This window comes from Podarcis muralis, chromosome 5 (genome assembly GCF_964188315.1).
Source record: "Podarcis muralis chromosome 5, rPodMur119.hap1.1, whole genome shotgun sequence".
NCBI lineage: Eukaryota > Metazoa > Chordata > Lepidosauria > Squamata > Lacertidae > Podarcis > Podarcis muralis.
This window is the reverse complement of record NC_135659.1, coordinates 67,514,579-67,537,146: the sequence shown is the minus strand read 5'-3', so window position 1 is coordinate 67,537,146 and position 22,568 is coordinate 67,514,579. Positions and strand designations below refer to the sequence as shown.

Here is a 22,568-nt window from a genome sequence, read left to right as displayed (position 1 = left end):
TTCAGGTGGCAGAAGCCCTGCAGGCGGCAAACTTACAGATGCCCTGCTGCCTCCACCAGTGGTGGAGAAGCACCAAAATGGACTGTGTCCATTTTGGGTGAGAGCTCACCTGAAATTGGGTACAAGATCTCAAACTTATTTGAGGCAAGATCTCACCCAAAATCAGCACGATGTTGCCCAAAATCAGTGCTGATGATAGCACTGGGATCTGGCTTTCTGGGCCAAAAATATCCTCCACCCTTGCCCTAGACAGTGATGGAACCCTGGGAGCTGTCCTTTTTATAAACAGATTATTTGTGTAACGTTTCTTAATAGGGCTGCATCATTTAGTGTTTTAATTGAATAGATTAATCACTCTTAAAACTTTTTGACAGACCAAAAATGTTTCTCCTCCAGCTAATTGGGCAGCAGAAGTTTAAATGTGTTGTTGTTTTTTAATTTAATCATTTATAAATGTTTGTAAAAGCTGCAGATGACGAGTCCCATTTTAAAAAAAACATTCCTTGTTGCGTGTAGAGAGGAGAGCTAAAAGCACCCTGGAGGCCAGTCCATTAGGGCGAATGTAGCACTGCCTCCATCAAGTGCCCACCTACCCGATTTCTTAAAACCAGGGCAGCGGGTGGCCCTGCCTGTCAGCTTCCTCCCCCTTAGACTCAGCATTGCTTCTGTAGAACTGGAGAAGGAAAAGAGGCTCCCTATGCCATTTGCTATGACTCCACATACTGTTTGCCTTCCTGCTTTCTGCCCTACCAGCACCAGTGCAAACCAGCCCCTGCTCTGAAAGCCTCACATCAGATGATGCTGGTTACAACACGTGCATCTCGTGAAAATGAATAAAGAATTGTTTGCTTTTTAGAACAATTATTATTCTCCCGTAATTATTTATCTGGAGGATTTTTACCCCAGTAAAGAACCTTGTCTCCCCTCAAAAAAAAGTGGCTTAACAAGTTTAGCCTGCCTTCAGGCTTAAAAGACATCACACAAAAAGTAAGGGGATGGGAAGGGATGATGGGGAGAATGATCAGGCAATAGTCACCAAGTTTTTATATGAGCCAGTTGAAATGGAAAGGCCATTCCAGGAGAAGAGGAGACAAAAGTTGCTGGTTTTCCAGCAGGGCCTATAGCAGGGGTGCCCAAACGTTTTTCAAAGAGGGCCAGATTTGATGAAGTGAACATGCGTAAGGGCCGACCAAAGTTGTTGAGCTCTTTTTACAATTTTACCCCAAGATTGTTGAATTTTTTTTAGGATTGAAGTTGCTGAGCATTTTTTACAATTTTACCCCAGGACATATACTGCTTTGGGGGCAGGACTAAATTGACCAGCGGGCTGGATAAGGCCCCTGAAATGGACTTTCGACGTGCCTGGCCTATAGCATGGTCCTACTTCCCTTCCCTTCCTCCTCCTGTTTCAGAATAGCTTAAGATGAACACCTAAGTTAGTTGTTCTAAGTCAATGAGAAGAGTCATAGAATTGTAGGGCTAGTAGCTAGGGGGTGGCGAGGAAGGCCCCCGCCAGGGGTGCAGGCAAGGGTGTGTGCAAAATCAGCTTATATGTCCATAAATATGTCTATAAATAAAAATAGTGATTAGTGTGTGAGGAATTGAATGGGTGGAGGGGGGTTGGAGGAGAGGTGGAAAGAAGAGCTCATTTGTCAGTTGCTAAGGGGCGCAATCTGGACGGTACTGCCAGGGGTGCAAGATCACCTAGCTACAGATCTGCCCAGGGGTCATCTAGTCCAACCCTCTGCAATTCAGGAATCAGAGCTAGAGTTCCTGACAGATGGCCATGCAGCCTACACTGCAGATATCAGAACTTACTTCCAGAAGATGATTTAAATATAGTCAAAATTATGACTACATGTCTGCCAACAGTGACTTGGCATCCACTCCATTCACACCACATTTTTTTCCACAGTTATAGAAGCCTAATGCATAGTTTCTCAACCTGTCACCATTTTCAGAGTGGTATTAGTGATGAGCACTTTGCTTCCTCTTGCCTTGCCTTGCCTTGGGGGAGGTGGGAGTTAAAGGGATCTAGAAAAGATAGAGAGAAAATGCAAAGGAGAAAAATATTGGTCTACCAGACGTTTAGAAGACATCTGAAGGCAGCCCTGTTTAGGGAAGCTTTTAATGTTTAATGGACTATTGTATTTTAATATTTTGTTGGAAGCCGCCCAGAGTGGCTGGGGAAACCCAGCGAGACGGGTGGGGTAGAAATAATAAATTGTTGTTGTTGTTGTTGTTGTTGTTGTTGTTGTTGTTGTGTTCGGGGCCGGCCCAAGACATTTTGGCACCTGAGGCAAACCACAAAATGGCACTCCCCTCCCCACTAGGGAAGAAGGGATGAGTGAAGATCTATATCCCGAACAAGGGGAGGGGAAAATAAAGATCTACATCAGGATCAGCTGCTTTTGTGGATCCTGCAGCCCGAGGTGGTTACCTCAGCTTGCCTCATGGATGGGCCGGCCCTGGCTACGTTTGCTTCTTACCCATTTCTAATGCTCTGTGTTTTCTCTTTCATTAAAGGAAAGTGTGGACCTGGGAGAGATCATGTTTTCCCTTTGTTATCTGCCAACTGCAGGTCGCCTCACTTTAACAGTCATTAAATGCAGGAATCTCAAAGCGATGGACATAACTGGTTACTCAGGTGAGTCTTCCCTTGCTCAGAGCAAGGAATTTCTATATGTGATCTTGCTCCTGTGGTGATATATTTATTTCATTTATTTCACAAGAGTGTAACAAAACGTCAAAGTGTGTAACAAAAAGTTGTTGTTGGCCTCCATCTGTCTCAAGAGACAATGGAGTGCACCTCTGGGGATGAAGTGAAACTGCTGGAGAATCACAGTGGCTGCAGAGACCAGTAACTCATAACTGCTGCCTCCCACATTGTTTTTTGCTGAATTAGCACCGAAGTGACCTCCCTAGGGTGCAAGCCTGGGCAGTGTGTATGGAGGTCCTGCACTGCCCAGATGACAAGACCCACCCCATCTCGGCCACCCTGATGTGGTAAGGAAAGGAAAGCAATACATTAGGCACCAGCTTAGCTGCAGGAGTTGCCAGAAGGAGGCATACAAGGCACCATCCAACTGTCTTAGGGACTCTTCTCTGGATTTGTTTAGGATTCACTTCTTGGTTTTTTCTTCTCCTGAAGATATCCCGCAAGGCAGCAGAGGTTTGGGATCAGAGTTTTCCCTTTCCTAGATGGGCTACTTTCCCAGGTTGTCAAGCTCCATTTACCTGTCATTTTCCCTCTACGGGAGTGGGACGCGGGTGGCGCTGTGGGTAAAAGCCTCAGCGCCTAGGGCTTGCCGATCGAAAGGTCTGCGGTTCGAATCCCCGCGGCGGGGTGCGCTTCCGCTGCTCAGTCCCAGCGCCTGCCAACCTATCAGTTCGAAAGCACCCCCAGGTGCAAGTAGATAAATAGGGACCGCTTACTGGCGGGAAGGTAAACGGCGTTCCGTGTGCTGCGCTGGCTCGCCAGATGCAGCTTTGTCACGCTGGCCACGTGACCCGGAAGTGTCTCCGGACAGCGCTGGCCCCCGGCCTCTTGAGTGAGATGGGCGCACAACCCCAGAGTCTGTCAAGACTGGCCCGTACGGGCAGGGGTACCTTTACCTTTATTTCCCTCTACGGTATGTGCAGTAACCACCTTGGTGACTGTTGGGTGCATTATTGGTCCTGTCTGCTCAATCTGCCAGAGCCTGTCTTCACATGCAGGGAAAGTCAAAGTCCTTAACTCACCAAGGGTTTGAGTCCACTGGCTACCCTCACCTGGTTCAACCTGCCAGTCGAAGCCCTTTCCCAGGCTGTGGCTGCTGTTGTATGCTTACAGCCTCTAGGAGCCACAGGTGGAGCTGAGCACAGGGTGGGGACCAAAGGTGGGCAAACTTCCCTAGAAGGAGCACGACGTGTCCCCCACCTAACACCCCATACATCCCAATTTACAAAAAGCATAAAACCATAAAATCATCAGCGAGCTGAAAACCAAATTAAAACACAGGTCAACATTCTGCCGAAACAAAAATGCTTTTAGCAGGCACAGAAAAGAGTACAGTCAATAGGCAGGGAGTTCCAAAGTATGAATGGTGCTGCTGTCTTGCTTTAATAATCAGACAATGAGTTTCTTTGTTATATGGATACCATTCGTTCAAACTAGCCATCAACAAAACAGAAGTATTTCCTTCACATCCATACACAAAAAGTAGTATGATGCATTGAAGATTTTGGCTGGAGCAGGTCAGAGGAAGTTCTTGAAAGCATTATTGTTCTGGCAAGTCTGAGACTGCATCACTAGAATCCAAGAACTAAGTAGAGAAAGAGGGAGCATTAGGCAGGCTTTAAAGATGGGGCTGATGGGAGTCCAAAACATGGGGAAAGCACCAGGTTGGCAAGGGCTGCTCTACTATAACCAGACCTAACAATGTGTAACTGAAATATCTTATTCTTCCCCTTCACTCCACCTCCCTACCTATTTCTTGTTGTTTTCACAGTGTCAGATTTTAGCCAGAAAGCCCTAGGGGTAGAGCCCTGCCTTGTGTATGTTGGTAGCACTCTATGAATTAATACAACAACAATTACAAAAACAAAAAGGATAAAACAATAATTTCACACTGGTTTCCATAGAATTAAAGTGTGGCTAATTTTTGCAGGATCACACCATGTATTCCTATACCCTCCACCACTGTGGAGCTGTGGAGCAAACCAATAGAAGTGAGCCCAATGGTCAATCCAATTGATCTGATTGCAGATCTGATTGAAGCTCAGCTAACCCCAAACTATTCGGGACGCGGGTGGCGCTGTGGGTAAAAACCTCAGTGCCAAGGGCTTGCCGATCGAATGGTCGGCGGTTCGAAAGCACTCCCGGGTGCAAGTAGATAAATAGGGACCGCTTACTAGCGGGAAGGTAAACGGCGTTTCCGTGTGCGGCTCTGGCTCACCAGAGCAGCGATGTCACGCTGGCCACGTGACCCGGAAGTGTCTCCGGACAGCGCTGGCCCCCGGCCTCTTGAGTGAGTTGGACGCACAACCCTAGAGTCTGTCAAGACTGGCCCGTACGGGCAGGGGTACCTTTACCTTTTTAACCCCAAACTGAGATTGCATCAGTTGGATTTACTAATCACATCTTCTAATTCCTAAGATTTCATGGGCTTAATCTTTCAAGTGCTACAAGACTCTTTTGTTCTGTTTTGTTTTTTGCTGTTTTGGATTAACACTGCACTTCTCCACAAATTCTGTTCCCTGTAGATTTGCCACATGGATTATTTGGGAAATGATAGAGCTGATATAAACACACACACATATATAATTCTTTTTGAGAACTTTCATTGCGCAGGTAGTTGAGTTTCTGCCATAACAACTATTTTTAATGGCCCAGATTTCCACCATATCAGTGTCTTGAGTATTGCTAGCAAACATTTTAATCTACAGCAGCAACAGCAGAGACTGTTTGGGCAGACAAACATTTCTGCTCAGATGGCATTTGATGCAGGTTGAATCACTGCAAATCCATGGTTCAGAGGGAAAACAGCTCAGTAGCTCAGCAGTGATGCCCTATATAGTTACTGGAACTTCTAAATACGCAGCGATTTTCTCCAGCAGCCTACATAGAATTCGAACTATGTTGGAAACTCAGAAGCAATTTGCCGAAGTCAATCTCCGGGGCAGCTAGGGAGGTATTGCTGCCTTATTTCCCCTTCTCTTTCCCCTCTGTTTCCATTGACAAAAAGGCTGCTAAAACCCCTTACATGAATTCATTTCTTGAAAATAGTTCACAGACATATAGCTTACCAGACACGGTGCACAAGGAATGTGTGCAACCAAAGAGCTGGAGGGATGCTCATGCATGAAGAACACCTGTCTCATATTAAAGAATAGTAAATGGACTGGTGGACAAAATTAGCAATGAACACAGGAAACAGGTCCAGAAGACTCTGTTGGAAAAGGAGTGATCTGTGGGAGAGCTGCATAATTACAAAATCACTACCTCCCTACAGAAAAGCAGGCCCACATATACATACATGGCATGGTATTCAATTAAGTTTTACTCAAGAGCAGACCCACTGAAGTTAATGGACACCACTGTTAGATCCATCAGTTCCAAGAGGTCTACTCTGAGTACAACTTACTTGAATACCACCAATGGTCTCTGGATTGACAGCTGATTTAATGTCCCAAAAGTAAAAAAAAAAAAAAGATGTTTGTTCTAACCTATACTTTTCTAGTCTTCCATGTAATTCAATGAGCTCCATTGAATTTTGTAGAAAGAAGAGTTTGACAAAAAAACACAACCCCACCCCATAAACACTTCCCTGCTGCAAAGCATGGGAGCAATAGTTATGACATTCCTAAAACTGACAAATTAAGAAATCTGGCACACCTGAGGAAGTGTTCATCACTAGACTGTTACATGTTGGACCTGTAGCAAAGTGCTGCGGTTTGGAGTCCTCAGCTTCCAAGTTCCAGCCAGCCAACCAGCTGCGTCCTTTCCGCAAATATTCTTTGCCATTCCCCTCACATCCCTTCCAATGGCCACTCAGCATTCTGTGGCCACTGAGCATGCTCAGCCCCTCATTGGGCTACTCTGGTGAGCCCCTCTTCTCCTCTGCAAAATATCTGTACATTTCCCCAAGCCTAATATTGTGCATGGATAGTGCTGCTTTGTCTCGATGTGGGTCCACACTCAGAAAATGAGCTTGCTGTTAGTTTATAGGATATTTGTTTATAATATGACATAAAGGTAATGTTATGTTCTGACTCCCCTTTTATGCGCACACAGTTTTCATTGTTAACTAACCATAGTTGGGTTTGAATGATCAAACATGATACTACCGAAGATGTGGAAGAAGGAGTGAGATTGTGATGGCAATCCATGATCCCATGTGTTCTTTTTGCCCAGAGCCTAGGTGCATGCAAACCCAGAGACTTTCTTCTCTTCCACTCCTGCTTCCACATGTTCCATATCCCATTTGGTCATGTGAGCAACAGGGATCCCATGGATACTGGGATCATCATCAATGCTGTCATTTTCCCTTTCTCCTGCTCTCCAGATCCTTACGTCAAGGTGTCCTTGCTCTGTGATGGAAGGAGGCTAAAGAAGAAGAAAACCACCATTAAAAGAAACACACTTAATCCTAACTACAATGAGGCAATAATCTTTGATATCCCTCCAGAGAACATGGACCAAGTCAGCCTGCTTATCTCTGTTATGGATTACGACCGGTAGGAGGGAATCTCTGTAATGCTTAAATCCCATTCGAGCCATTTCCTCGTTCTTGAGTTTCCATGGTGTGACTCACTTGATTACGTGACTCGGTTGTGCAAGAGACAAGGCATGTTATTAGAAATATCAAGCTGCACTTTTTGCTTCTCAAGTATTTCCCCTTTGGGTCAGCAGGGCATGTTCCTAGGATTTAATTTAATGACTTGTGAAGTCGTGAAGTCCATTGGTGATGGGGACAGGAGCATAAATCACATGCTCAGTCTTGATAATGACAGCATACACTCCCTATTTACCAGGGACAGTCCTTATCCCATTTGCAGACATGTCTCTGATTTGCCTATGAGGCATGCTGTATTATAATTCTGTTCTCATTTGTAGCTTCAGCAAGAAAGGTGGAAGAAGCAGGAGGGACGGGTTTAAATGTGTCACTGTAGCAAAAGAAAGCATGTCTAAAACATGTTCCGTGTGTGGTTACCCCTTTCAGAGTCGGCCATAATGAGATTATTGGGGTTTGCCGTGTAGCAAACAATGCTGAGGGACTAGGCCGAGACCACTGGAACGAAATGCTGGCTTACCCACGGAAACCAATTGCACACTGGCACCCACTAGTAGAGGTGAAGAAATCCTTCAAGGAGGTATGTAAAGTATTTAATAACTTCATTTGAATGTATGTTTTGTAGGCCAAAATTATTTTTGGAGAAGCTTGCACTTGTATCGTGTGAATTTTGAAGAACACCTTACCCAATGACAGCTATACTATAAAAGTAAGAGTTAAGTTTACAGATACTGTTGGTGTGGTTGTGTTGTATTCATGCACACCTCCCTACCCATGTTTTGGCTCTGGAAACCTGCAGCAGTCCTTAAGCATTTTGGCCCGGCTTCAACTTGCACAGAACCTTGTTAATAGACCAATTTATTTTAACCAGCTCAAATGTGCAGCTTTAATCCTTTTTAATTTCAGAGCAATGCACAAAACGTGCCTAACTTCCATGGACTTTGAAGCTGGGAATAAAGCAGAGAACTGAGTAAAATGGAAGGAGTTAATGGAGCTGATCTTTGCTGAAGCAGAAGCACATAAGTCATCTGCAGCCTCCAGAACTGTTCAAAATCTAATATGATATCTACAGTAACATCTGCAGAACACGATGCTCTAGTGGCCAGCTTCTAGGAGATATGCCCTACTATTATTACTTAATCACTTTTTTCAGAAAGGTGAACTCAAAGCAGCTTACAAAATGAACATTAAAAGCAGGCGTAAAGGAACCTAAAACACACCTATACTGTGTATAAAGCAGAGCCAATTCAACCTCACCTACTAAAAGATAAATAGAAATTAAGATCCAAAGGCAGGATGAATGAGAACAGTTTTGCTTGGTGCCTAAAAACGGATAGAGATGGCACCAGGCATGCCTCTCTGGGGAGAGCATTCCACTGAGCAGGCCCTTTCTTATAGCACCACCCTCCTATCCTAATTGATTAGTACCCAGTGCAATTGTGCCGGGAGTGGTGTTGGGTGTTCAGACCATCTCTTGACCCAGTCAGCAACCTGGCCCCTGAATTCTGCACCAGCTGCCGTTTCCATACCATCTTCAAAGGCTTCCATCAGCAGATTAAGCAACAAAGCAAACCAATAATTGTGCTGCCCCAAATGGGGAAAGAAGCAAAGGAAGCAGGAGGTACACTTTCAACTGACAGTGTTTTGTGGGAGGGATTCAGGTGCATACCAGGAAATGTAGCTTTGCAAAATTAAAGCACTAGTGCAACAAATCTGCTTTAAAAAAACACACACACAAAAAGCCCACCCTGGCATTTTTTGGTTTGAAAAGTGATGAGGAAATGCACTGAAAAGTGTGACATAAAGAACTGGTTAATAGAAAGTCATATAACCAAGCGAGTGAATCAGAATGAATTATTATGTTTATTATAATGTTTATTTATACCCCGCCTTTTTTCCTGACAGGACTCAAGGTGGTTTACATACATAAATGAGAACTGCTAAAACGTTTTTAAAACAATCATAAAAAGCAAGCAGACATTGTTAGAAGTAAAACTATATGCATATATTAAATATATTAAAATGAAGACTCAGTAAAGACTGGATACAATCTAACCTCCATGTAAGTTTTGTGTCAGCAAGCTAGGGTGAATGTTCAATAGACAGGACATCTGGGGTTGCGCAGTCAGTTGCAGGATGCATGCACAAAAAAGTCCACAATTATGACTCAGTAACGTTCCTAGCTGCAATGCGAGGGAATACAGGAAGAGCAATGAAGCCTGGGACCCAATGAAACCCCAGATTGACACTGAACCCCCTGTAAACTGTCTCCTTGAGACAAAACACAGGAAAATTAATGGTACTTGGCTAACTTCACCTGTAATCAGCTAGACTACTACGATATGGGGTCATTGTGTTTGGTTGTCGTAAAGTACAGCCAGATACAGATGCAAAGAAGGATGCCAGTGTCTAGATGTCTATTTGGTTGATACACTAGCTCTGCCACTATCAATTTAATGTTAAGTCTTAAAAAAAAAAGATTCAGCAGAGAACACACCAATGTTCCTCCTCATCTCCCTCCCACGCTCTCTCTCTCCCCTTGTTATTTGTTGATCTGAAGCGGAGCAATCCCACCAGGGACAAGAAGCTGCTGTGATCCTAGAACAAGTACTTCCAAGTACATGTATGCTATGCATCCACCAATAAGTTTTGTTCCCTGTTGTTTTGTTTTGGTAGGAGAGTAAACAAAGCAAACAAGAAACTGCTTGGAACATATTCTGAAGGGGAAAGGAAACCCTTAACTGAAGCAGAAGGTTATTTAGAACAAGATACACAGATACCAAGTTACCTTGTTGTGCCAGAGAACCAAATATGTTCTCCAGATGAGAGTGAGTGTGTGGAGGTGGGGAAAGGGGTGGGGACACACACACACACACACACACACACAGAGAGAGAGAGAGAGAGAGAGAGAGTATTTTGGATCTTTTTCCACAGATTGTTTTTTGCTTCTAAGCTCAGATCTCTTTGAGCTTCTCAGTAGACTGTAAACAACATTTCCAAAGCTTCAACCATGGTTCTCTAGTGCAACACATGCCACCCAGATGTCCTGTGGGTTCTTTGGGATAGGAGCATGTGGTCACCAGCAGGTACTTATTTCAATAGCCACAGCACATCTTGCTGCAAGCTTAGGCAGTGGCACAGTCCAAGGTATTGTTGTGTGCCGCCAGTCTCCCAGCAGGTCCCAACACATGAAGGTTAATGGAGACTTTTCTTTAAGATGTATGGTTTTATTTACACATATATGTAACCTGTGCACCAGATGGAAAGACTCATGCCATTAGCACTCCCAACAAATCTTGCTTCCCCATTAGGAGTCTAGTGGGGTCCCCAAAGCCATAGCCTTGGATTCCACTCGGAGGCTAAAAACAGACAGAATGTACGAATTACAGAAATTTCTAATGTTTGCTCAGGAAAAGTTTGTTAACTGGAAGACTGAGCCCATGAAAAGCAAGTATAGACATGGCCAGGGAAAGGTAGAGAGTATGCTCTGGAACTGATAATTTGTTACAGTGAAGATCAGGGGGCGTTGTTTGATAAGAGAGGTGGATAATTCATGGCATCCGATAGCCTTCACTCCTCTGATGCTACTAAATAATTTTTATGTGATCTCTAATCCACTTTTGTAAGGATGCATTAAATCAGTAGGCTCTGCAACGCTGACAGGATTATTCAGTGCAACCAAAAACAGCTCTAGAATATTACACACACACACCCTTTCACGGCACCCTGCTCTGGCATCTTCTGTAAATATAATCTATGGCTGTCTGGGTCTGTGTATTGCACTGCTATTAGCAAGACTCCAAGGGAAAGAGGTAGGCAGGTTTCCCCCCTATCCCCCCCAACACATTTCCAGCTCCAATATGCTTCCCCAGTTTTCAATCTCAGCACATTAAGGTTCCATGTAGTATGGGTGGATTTAGTTATTACAAAGCATATACATAAACCAGTTAATGTTCTCAAAATCTCTAAGCAGTGTGAAATATAAAAACAAACAATATCATTAAAACAAAATTATAAGCAAAAAGCAAAGAAAAAGACAAACCCATAAAAGCCTATAGAAACAGGAATTCAGGTGATTCAAGTACATAAAACTGGGTCCAGTCTTATGGTCAGGGAGAGCCAGGTCAAAGTGATCAGTTTTTAGAATATGTCTGAAGCAGCTCATGGCTGCTGCTTCACATATAGGAGAGGGAAGGATATCCCAGAATCTAAACCATTTTTTAAAAGAAAGGTTTGGGAACCAGAACCAGGGAGTCCTCTTTCACCAGGCTGCCCATGATGCAGCGAGACCACCTGGAGAGGAGCAGCAACCATCATAGAGCTTAGTCAGGCTCAAAGCAGGGTTTGACTTCATTTAAATGTGAGCTTCCACAGGTGTTAATTACCATCACAAGCCTCCACCTTTAGGTTCAAGTACAAAATGTACTTCTTTGATCTGCTTTTGCTAAGGCAAACTCTGGGCGTCATGCTGGGTGAGGAAGCATTCGTGAATAAATGAATAAGTGAAAGCCTTGAACCACTAAACCAAACACTGCAGAGCTCACAGATCCTTTGAGAATATGAAGAAGAATATGAACCAGATGTTACAGACGTTGGCCATTACACCCTCATGCACAATTGGTGGTTGCTCAGTTACAGCACTGATGGGCACCAATTATGAATCTCTAGAAAACACCATTCCCTTGAGTTCAGCATATGTCATTATTTTGTTCAGAAAACGGCAAGCTCCAATTTTGCCAAAAATAAAACTATACATGCATCTGACACGTGCGGCATTGCTAAACATCTGGCCACTTATATGAGCATGTACGAGGCAGCTGTTGTTAAATCTCGCCATTATTTTCAGTAAGTGGTGCAGAAAGAGAATTCTGGATTTCTGAAAGCCTAGTTTCTTTTACTCGTCAGAGGTAGTTCAGTCCTTGCCTAATCAAGAAGATTAGACAAATTCATGGAGAATAAAACTAGCAGGGGTTACTAGCCATTATGACCATGTTTTCTTCCTCTCTCAGAGGCAGTATGCTATTGAATACCAGTTGCTTGCAAGTACATTTGGGGAAAGTGCTGTTGCATTCAGGTCCTCCTTTTATATGCTCCCATAGACATCTGAGAGCAGGATGCTGGACTAGATGGGCTTGTTAGTCTGATCCAGCAGGGATTTTCTTATGTTCTTTTGATTGGCTGGAAAAGCCCTGCGTGTCTTCCTTCTGTGGTCTTTCACCTCCCCTTTATCTGCAGAAGCTACTTTATCCCACGTCAGACCACTGGTCCATCTATTGCGTACACCAGTGATGGGAAATCTCCAGCCCATAATCCCAATTAGCCTCCTCCCCAGACCTCCCCATCTGACCTGACAGGCTATTTGCACAATCTACAACTTACCTGCCCTACACCTGATATCAGTTGATCATCACAGGAACAAAGGAAGTTGTGTTGCACCTTTGGTCCATCTAGCTCAATACTGGCAGCAGTTCTCCAAGGTTTCAGGCAGGCGACATTCCCAACCTTACCTGGAGATACTGGGGACTGAACCTGGGACCTTTTGCATGCCAACCAGATGCTCTTCTGCTGAGCTACGGCTGTTCCCCCTGCTTGCAGAGAGCAGTGAATGGTGCTTTGAAGCCCCAACAATCACCACATGGGTCACCTGACATCATTGTGACATCAGGCGACTGAAAGCTAGATGGCCCCACCCACCTGCCAAACATGACAGTGGTCTCCATGTTGAGTGGCAGCAGCTTTCCGGGTTTTCAAAGAACAATCTCTTTCAGCCCTACCTAGAGGTGCTGGGGACGGAACCTGGGACCTTTTGCATGCAAAGCATGTCCTGTAACACTGAGCCACAACCTTTGCCAAATTGCACTCCTTACCCAGGAGAGAAACCAAAATATAATTCCTCAGGCAATATTCGGGTTGCAACTGCTTGTGCTTTCTATTTGTCGTGCATGTGGTGTTAAGCGCGAAAAAATATGCATGCATCAGTAACTTGGGTGGTGGGCTGCATGACCCTGCACTGGTCTCACCATCATTTTGCATAATAATAATAATTTATTATTTGTACCCTGCCCATCTGGCTGGGTTTCCCCAGCGTAGAGCTGGTGAGAGTGCTACTGCTGGTTTATGTGGGCTGGGTGTACAATGACTTCCTGTCTGACACTCTTCAAGACTGCTATTTAGGTATGCCCTTTAAATACGCAAACTGAAACAGCCCCTTAGTGCTAATTTGTTTTAGCACAAACGTACCCTATAATTCATCCGCCAATGACCCTTTATCTATTTCTGCCAACAGCAAAATCCAGCACCTGGATTGAGCGCTCCCAAGGCAGTGATCCCTGTAGCAGAGTCATCCCACTCCTTTTCTCCTGTGATGCTGTCTCACTCCAAATATTCCAAGGTATCCATCAGACAAGGATCATTTTACAAGAAAATATTAAACAAAGAGATAAAAACAACAACAGCGGCCTGTTTTTTTGTTGTAGTTGTTTTGTTTTTTTGCAGACACTGATGGGGAAAGGGCTTAGCAGAGATTTCCGGAGGATGAGTTTGGTTGTATCTGGTATTGCAAACTCATATTATCATCAGCTCGTTACAATAAAATAGATCTAAAATTTAATAAGGCCATTTCAGTCTTTGGGGACCGTGACATTTATTTGTTTAAAATAATACATCAGGTACTTAATGAGTGTAGGTGACACCCTAGAGGGCTTGTTCAAAAGCAATTCCATCTGTGTATTTAGAGCAATGAAACTTCTCTGGAGAATCTGTCACAGTTGGAATCAATATTTTGTCAGCGTCTCAAGCTCCCTTTAAACACAAAGAGCTTAAAATTGGTTTTTAGATGTTTTTAAAGGGCTTTATTTGTTCCATAATCTGCCAGCATCGAGGTATCAGATGTTCAGGTTCCATATTAGCAGTTTTTCCCTGTCTTGGAAAATTGATTCTGCATGGCAAGAATTGGGGAACTTTGTCAGCCCAGGGAGACTTTCCAGGGGCCAGCTGCCAGCTGCCGGTGGGGCCAGAGACAACAGCATGTGGAGCAAATGGCTGTAACTTAGACATTTATACACGCATCTCTCTCCATCCAGGCAAGGAAGAGGCATCATCAGAATTCAAGGACACATTCCAGCCAGGCAAAAGACCCTGAGAAGAGCATGGAACAGGATTGCCCTAGGAAGGGTCATGGCTTAGGAAGAGTCCCAGGGGTGACATAGAGAGGCCCAGAGGCCCATATTTGGTCCCTAGGGCCTGAGGTTGCCCACCCTTTATCTAAGATTTGGAACCTAACCACATGGATCTATGAAGTTACCAGAATGCACTCTGGATTTATTTATGCAGGCCTAGAGTTATTTGGGACGCGGGTGGCGCTGTGGGTTAAACCACAGAGCCTAGGACTTGCCGATCAGAAGATCGGCAGTTTGAATCCCTGCAATGGGGTGAGCTCCCGTTGCTCGGTCCCTGCTCCTGCCAACCTAGCAGTTCAAAAGCACGTCAAGTGCAAGTAGATAAATAGGTGGGAAGGTAATGGCATTTCCGTGAGCTGCTCTTGTTTGCCAGAAGCAGCTTAGTCATGCTGGCCATATGACCCGGAAGCTGTCTGTGGACAAACACCGGCTCCCAGAGCAAGATGAGTGCCGCAACCCCAGAGTCAGTCACAACTGGACCTAATGGTCAGGGGTCCCTTTACCTTTACCTTTAGGGTTATTTGGGCCTTCTTGAAAGCCAAGTCTAAGGAAGATCATAAGAGACCAATGTTTCTCTTTAGTCTTGCAACTTGGTGAGAAAAACTGAATCGCTGTTTAAAAACAGGCCACAATTCAAATATCCTGTTTCAGTGATGAATAATAGATAGAGAGGTTGATTTTGTTACTGGAGGGTTGTTGTTTTTTTTGGGGGGGGGGGAGTTTAGAAATGTCCTTTAGAAATGCATGTTCCTTTATGTAGAAGTCTGCCATTAATAGAGACAGAGATACAAAACAGAGGGCTGTGATGTAAGTGCCTTTCTTTACAGTCTATTTTACACATTGTGCTTGTAGGGGAACATATGCTTTAGGAAATATAGTGTGGGTGCAAGAACCTGGTTTTGCTGCCACATAATGTATGAAGTAAACTTTAAGCCCCAGAATAGGCAAGGAGTTCTGTATCCAGTTCTGGGCACTACAGTTTAAGAAGGATATTGACAAGCTGAAACGTGTGCAGCGGAGAGTGACCAAGATGATCAAAGGTCTGGAAACCAAGCCTTAGGGGGAAAGATTGAAAGAGTTATATATGCTTAGCCTGGAGAAGAGAAGACTGAGAGGTGATATATCATCATATTCAAATATCTGAAGGGTTGTCACATGGATGACAGAGCAAGCTTGTTTTCTCCTAGTAGGACCCAAACCAATGGATTCAAAATCTTCAAGGAGGGTATGTGTTGCGCTTGGGCCCCCAGGCATCTCCCACCTCCTGGGTGTGGGCAGAGCTACGCCCTGCTCCACTCCAGTTGGTCGTTTCACAATCACTTGGTCCCTAAAGCCAATGGCTTGGCTTGGGGGGTGGCTGCGAAACATTATTTAACCCTTGCGTGATGTTTGCTGGACCTCTTTGCCGTCACACAGAAGATCTCTCTCACACACACCCTTTATCTCGTGTGTTGGCCTTGCTATGGACGTTGTTAGTTGTCTGTTTTGCCTGGTAGGATTTTTTTTTCCATCTGGCAGACTGGCAGAGCCATTTGGTTTTCGCCTACCAGGTAGCAATCGTCACAACTTTGTAAGGTTTGGCGGTTAGGCATTGGATCAGCAATGTGTGGGGAGGGGAGGGGAGGCCATCACCTGCCCCTCCAAGCTCAAGGGTATTCTGTTAAAGGAATCAGGGGTTGGCTTGGGTCTTGTCCGAAACCCCACGGTATGGGCTAGGGCCATACCAGGACCCCACAGGGGCACTGGGGGTGAGCTCGAGTCGGTTTGCATCGGCAGGGCTCCCTCTGGCGGTGTTTCACCCTTTTATCAGATTCCCCACAATGCGGGTGGGAGTCTGATATAGTTTGGATGATTCCAGTGCCTAAGCCAATACCACTCACATTCTGTATTCAATAAAGTTGTGGCCCTAATTTTGCCCAGTAACTTAAACTAAAATCCCATGTCACTGTGTCTTCATTTTTGGGGGGTGGTTGGGGGTCTCGAAGCGCAAAGGAGATTCTGACTCAACATTAGGAAGAACCTTCTGGTGGTAAGAGTTGTTCAACAGTGGAACAGACTCCATCAGAAGGTGATGGACTCTCCTTCATTGGAGGTTGTTAAGCAGAGGTTCGATGGCCATTTGTCAGGGATTCTTTAGCTGTGATTCCTGCATTGCAGGGGATTAAACTAGATGACCCCTGGACTCCCTTCTAACTCTACAGTTCTAGAATTCTTTCATGGATTTGCGTGAAATGTGGGGAAACAGTGCTCTTAATGCATTCAAACACAGGGCTTCGAACAGTATACCAAAGAAATCTTTGAAGTACCTAGTTCTACATCAAGAACAAGCCGTGTGTTCATAGAACAAGCTTGACACTTGCCTGAATGCTAACACAACACCAGAGGTCAGAAGGCAAGAATTCAGAACTGAGAGTAGCATGCTTAAAATTGCACTTCATAGCCTGAAGACACGTTGCCAATAATTTATAATCTAAAGTGCCTAAAAATGTGCTTATCCTGCACGCTGTGCCTTTCATTTACTTCCAGCTTGTTCTGATCTTCCAATTTGAACAATGACCTCATGACTAGGAAGTGGATCCTGCTAAACTTCATTAGCTAAATTTTGACAGAATTATTGGATTAAGTTTTGAAGTCGTTTGAGGGGGAGTTTATTTGTTTGTTTTTTAATAGTTGCATGATATAATGCGAAGCAACACTGAAGCCAAAGTAAGAGCAGCCTTTTATCATAGATAAGATAAGGAACTTGGCTGTGGCTGGCTGTACGTACTTTTCATGATGCGTTTGGTGATCAAAGGCTTGACAGCAGAGTGCTGGTTTACAAAACAAACAAAAATTGCATTAGCAATCATTATTACCGGTAATATGAGGAAGACATAATAGTATCTAAGCAATCTATGCTATGGCAGGGTGCGGTGACTCGTGGCCATTGGAAGTGGTAGGGTGGAACATAGGGAGGTCAACAGTAGGTGGAGCCAGAGTCAATCACAGGCAGAGTTTTGCTCTTTGTGAGAAAGAAGGCAGGCAGGTGGGGTCTGGCTGAGGGCAAATTGAGGTTGGTGGGGCATTTCCCCATTCACCCTCATAGGCCAGCCTTCACTGATGCCAGGGCTGTTATTTTATATATTTTTCTCATATTATTTAAATAAATGACATGATGAGTGCAATCCTTCTAATCTTTACCTGAAAGCGCATTGTACTTTTAAAAATTAAATGCAATTAAAACTATTATAAAAACTAGTACCTGCGTAGCAAATGTCCTTATCATTATTGCTATTGTTACATCCAGCATTCCCTTCAAGGAGCTTAGCAAGGTGAACACGGGTCTCCCTGTCCCCATTTGATCCTCACAAAAACCCTGTGAGGTATGTTAGTTTAAGATACAGTGACTGGCCCAAGGTCACCCAGTGCACTTCCTGACTGAGTAGGGATTCGAATCCTGGTCTTCTAGGCCAAAGTCCAGCACTCTGCCACTACACCACATTTCAAGGCAAAGGCCAATACTGTAAGTGTTCTACAAACACTATCTCAGTAGTTCCTACGATAACCCTTTGTGGTAGGCCAGCATTATTTATTATCCCCATATCATAGGTCAGAAGAGATGATTACCGAGGCTCAGAGATGATGACTTGCCTAAGGCCATCCAGTGAGTTCATGGCTCTGCTGATGTTTGAACCAAAATATCCACAGCACATAGCTTATAGTTTTAACTGCCACACTACAATTAACCCATATGCTGGCTTTGGGAATGTTAGAAAGATGTCTGGACCTATGGGATTATCTAACCCAGCCTTTCCCTGGTAGAGGCACTGCCCAGGGAGAGCCTCAAGAGCTGAACAGAGAGACCTGGAGGGCTACTTTTGGCCCCCTGGCCTGAGGTATCCTACCCTGCCTTAAATCATACCCCTTCAAATTCTTCACAAAACCATCTTCTATTGCTATTCATCCTCAGTATCTGACACCCAGCGCTATTTATTTAATGTCAGTATTTCATATTACTGATTGATAACTGGCAGGTATGCAATTGTATTTAGCATTTGGTAAGTGATATGCAATGTTAATGGCTTTTCATATTTGACAACGAAATAGTGGAAGAAAATGGTAACATAATGAATTTAAAACATTTGTTGGAACTCTGTCAATATTTGAGATTGGTATTTGGCATTTAACATCTGACAGACTTTCTTCTTCTAGACTCAATTTACATTACTTTTCCACTTATGAGGTGAACATCCAGAGTAAAAAAATAATTTTGGCATATTTTGAAACTGTTTACAATTACTTTTTATCCTTTTCTGCCTTTGACTTGAATCCTTCCCAATGTGCCAACACCCCTTTGAATTGCAGTGTTCAAAAAATGAATAGGTTATTATTCTTGATTTCTTTCTATTGGCCTCCTTTTGTCCTTTGTCCTTCTAATACTAACTTAAGCTGGAATCTGAGACCCACTTACCTAGATGGTAGAAATAGGAATTAGGGAAGAATTCAATTCAGTTTGCATTTAAAGCTGAATTGATCAAATTTGCACTTTCTGGAACAATGTAAGAACCAAAACATAGCCATCCTTTGAAATTTACACTTATCTGAATTTTGCAGTGCTTACAGTGTTTACAAATATGCATTATATTAGGTCACAGTGAGCCTAATGATGAATATATTAGTGAAAATAACATACAAAGCTGTGTTATATTAGGACAAATTGCTTGCAAAAAATGTATACATTAGCCAAAACTGCATACAAAAATATGTATATTAGGAGAAATTTGCATTAAAGGGTTGAAGAATTTTCAGGAGGGTTTTTGAAAAGAATTTGCTGCAAATCGCTGTAGAAATGTTGGGAATCAAATTTAAGATTGGAAAAATGAGAAACTGAGAGAACCAAAATTGAAAGGTCCTTTCATCTCTAGGAGGAGTTTGCCACTTTGAACTCAATGGCATTTACTTCTGACCTGATTCATGTGCTCATCCTCTCAACGGCTAATGTCCTTTCTTGATTGCTGCATCACAACTATGGGATTCTTTTCCCTTAGATATTTGGTTGGCCAGTTTTCTTCTTTTGGATATTTTCTCTCTTCTTGCAGTATGATTGATTTCTGATAGTTTTGTGCATTTCAGCTTCTGTTTCTTTCTGTTTGTCTTTTTCTTTCCATTAACATAGACCCCCCTGATTCCTCTTGCCTCTTGCTGTTCCTTTTGTCTTCATCCATCTCACTAGATTTCAAGCACATGGGCAGGAATACTTCTAGATGTACATAATCATTGTAAACATGATGAACAACCACGCTGAACAAATGTGGTATCACGTAGAGTGGTACTAAAATCCAAAATTGCCCTTTTGATTGCTCAAGCTCAGTTTGTTATCTATTCCATTTTGTTACCCCGTCTGAGTGCCTTGGAAGTCTTCCCCTTCCATTTTGCAATCAATGCTTGAGTTTTTCAGAGGACACTGATTTATATCTCATGGTGCTGAGGACAAAGCTGATGATGAAGAAGCAATTTGCTGGCATGCACAGTTGGCCCAGCTCTAAGACTCTTCTGTGGAAGCTCGTGTGCACGTGAAGGACATATTCATTCATCTAAATGGAGAGCACAATTGTGCATCCCTCCTTTTAAATGAATGGGACATCCCACTAGTGCTGGAGTTCCATCTCTGCCTGAGCTGACATAGACCTCTGGATTAGTGGTGCTAGTACATTTTTATGCCCTGCTTGTTTATGACTTCGTTCACTAACTTGCTGCCTTTTTCTTTTCCTCAGTGGCATGGCCGAGCAGCCAGCTTTGACAGCCAGGGCTCCTGCCCCTCCCCCAAACCGCCTCCAACACCATGATGCATCGAGTGGTGAATTCAATGGGACTCGACCAAGTTCTTTTTCGATTCATTTCCGTTTGATTCTTTGCCACTTGTCTGGAATTCCACAGCAATTCTATGGCTGAATGGAAGAAGAAGAAGTGGATGTTAGACAGTGAGGGCACTTGTTCCCACAATGACAAAGGCAGCAAAACTGTTCTGTGGTCATATTTGTCTTAGTTATTTATGTCTCTCAAGGTGATGTTCTGTGTGGTTTTCACTTTTTGGACATGGCTGCCTGGGATGGGGGAAAAGTTGGAGCAGTGTGACATAGGCCGGAACACTGGCCTGTAAAATAACCTGTAAAATAGATATTTGTGCGTGTCTGGAGGTGGACAAATAGTAGAGAAGCACTGACATTCTGCAGATAGCCATGCAGATTTAAGAAAAGAAATTGGAGGGGGATGAGACTGACAAGTGAAAAGGCCTTGATTAGACTCCTCGTGACATGTGAACAACCCTTGTTATTGTGATCAGCGATACATTACAAAAAAATTCTTACTCATACTGTGATGTTCATGGAGTCTGTGCTGTGTGTAACCCAGCCTGCCCTTTGATGTGTTTTACAGAGTTACGAATTCCTCAGGGAAAAAAATAACACTTTTTCTGTATTTATGTTCTCTGGAGAACCTTTTGCATGAGCTCAGTTGCTTAAGGTGCAGCTCATTCTTGCTGCAGTTTAGAGCTGGCCCCAGCTTTGCAATTTTTAACAAAATCTCTATCTCTTCCCCTCTCTCTTTTTTTTAAAGATCTATTTAGATCTATTTCACACCCATATTTCTTCTTCTTGAGAGTAGTGAAAACAGCTATATTTGTTGAGAGTCTGTGATTTGCAAAACTATTTTGTCTAGCAGGTTTTTCTAGAAGTATTTTGATTTTGTCTGTCATATACAGTACTTAAAGATGAATCATTTGCCAAAATTACTGAAAGCTGCAACATTTTGAGTATTTTTAAAATTAACTTATTGCTTGAATTTGGGGGATGGGGGGGGAAATCCCCTGTTGGGGGGAAATGTTGAAAGTTGTTACGTATTTTCTGACAATGTTTCAAAAATAAATAGTTCCTTCCAGTGCTAATTCCTTTATTTGTAAAATCACAAGATTGTGTCATGTAACACTAATCTTGGTCTGATGTGGAGGGTGCTAATAATGGCATGTCTACATTGCAGGCAATCTCAATCCAGTGCCATTTTGACTTGCATAGCTTATAAAGTGTTTGCCTTTGACAGTTTTCTCCTCTTCTGCTACTTCCTCTAGTTCTTGCGTTCTTATTTCTTATTGTCCACATGCAGTATCCATATAGATTATTCAAGACTAACATGGGCATCTCTGGGAACTTCCTTGTCCTCCTCCCCAATTGCCTTTTTATATTCTGGGGCCATAGCTCAGAGGTAGAGCATCTCTCTTGCATGCAGAAGGTCCCAGACTCAATCGCAGGCATCTCCAGATAAGGCGGGGAATGTCCCTGGAGAGCCAGCGCCAGTCAGCTGCCAGTTCTGAACTAGAAGAACGATTGGTCTGATTCAGTATAAGTCAGCTTCCTATGTTTCCATTTCTCAGGAGACCTGCAGACCTGCATAGTCCTTTCCATAGTCCAACAGCATGATTGCAAGAAGTGTTAGCAAGTGCTTTTTTTCAGCGCAAATACTGAAAGTCGGATGATATTCAATCTACTTCAGCAAAAGACTGGCACAATCGTTACCTTCAACGTCATGAGAACCTCTGAGGCATAGCTTCTGGTAACAGCCATTGCTGGTAACATCAGAAAAGCATTAATAATCAAATAGGCAGGGTAGTGGTGACAATATTCCCAAACCTAGCATTATCAGTATGCAGGTAACATATTCTACAGCACTGGCCAATGACAAACAGCCAATGTGGACAACAACAGGGTTGAAAGAGCATGAGAGGATCTGGCTTAGATGTAGCCTTTTTGTTCTGTTGGTGGGGAAAATAACAACTAAGGGTGAAATTCAACTTTGCACTCTTCCAGTTATTCTGCACAAGCATTTCAGCTTGCCAGGTGGAATGGCTACTATGTGCTGTAGTGGGGGTTCTCCTAACACCCCCCCGAGCCAATTTTGTGGGTGTATGGGGAGATGGGGGAAACCCCCAAAGTACAAACAAAAGTCCTTACACAGGACTTCTGCTAACAGGGCTGGTTAGGTGAATCCCACCCTAATTTTTTCAAATATTCCAATACAGCTGATTCCAAATAAAAGGTTTACAATTTCTCATCAGTTTTTCATTGCACAGAATAAATATCCAGGT

At 43.5% G+C, this 22,568-nt stretch overlaps 1 protein-coding gene across 1 annotated transcript in view; it reads left to right on the top strand.

Annotated features, from left to right (window-relative positions):
- The window catches only part of SYT6 (synaptotagmin 6), a 147,751-nt gene extending 125,388 nt beyond the window's left edge, over positions 1-22,363 (top strand). The window contains exons 4-7 of the mRNA XM_028734546.2: positions 2,527-2,647; positions 7,047-7,218; positions 7,704-7,854; positions 20,206-22,363. Of these exons, the coding sequence (XP_028590379.1) occupies positions 2,527-2,647; positions 7,047-7,218; positions 7,704-7,854; positions 20,206-20,277 (516 nt within the window). The 3' untranslated portion in view covers positions 20,278-22,363. The remainder of the gene's footprint in view (positions 1-2,526; positions 2,648-7,046; positions 7,219-7,703; positions 7,855-20,205) is intronic.
- Positions 22,364-22,568: the final 205 nt, after the last annotated feature.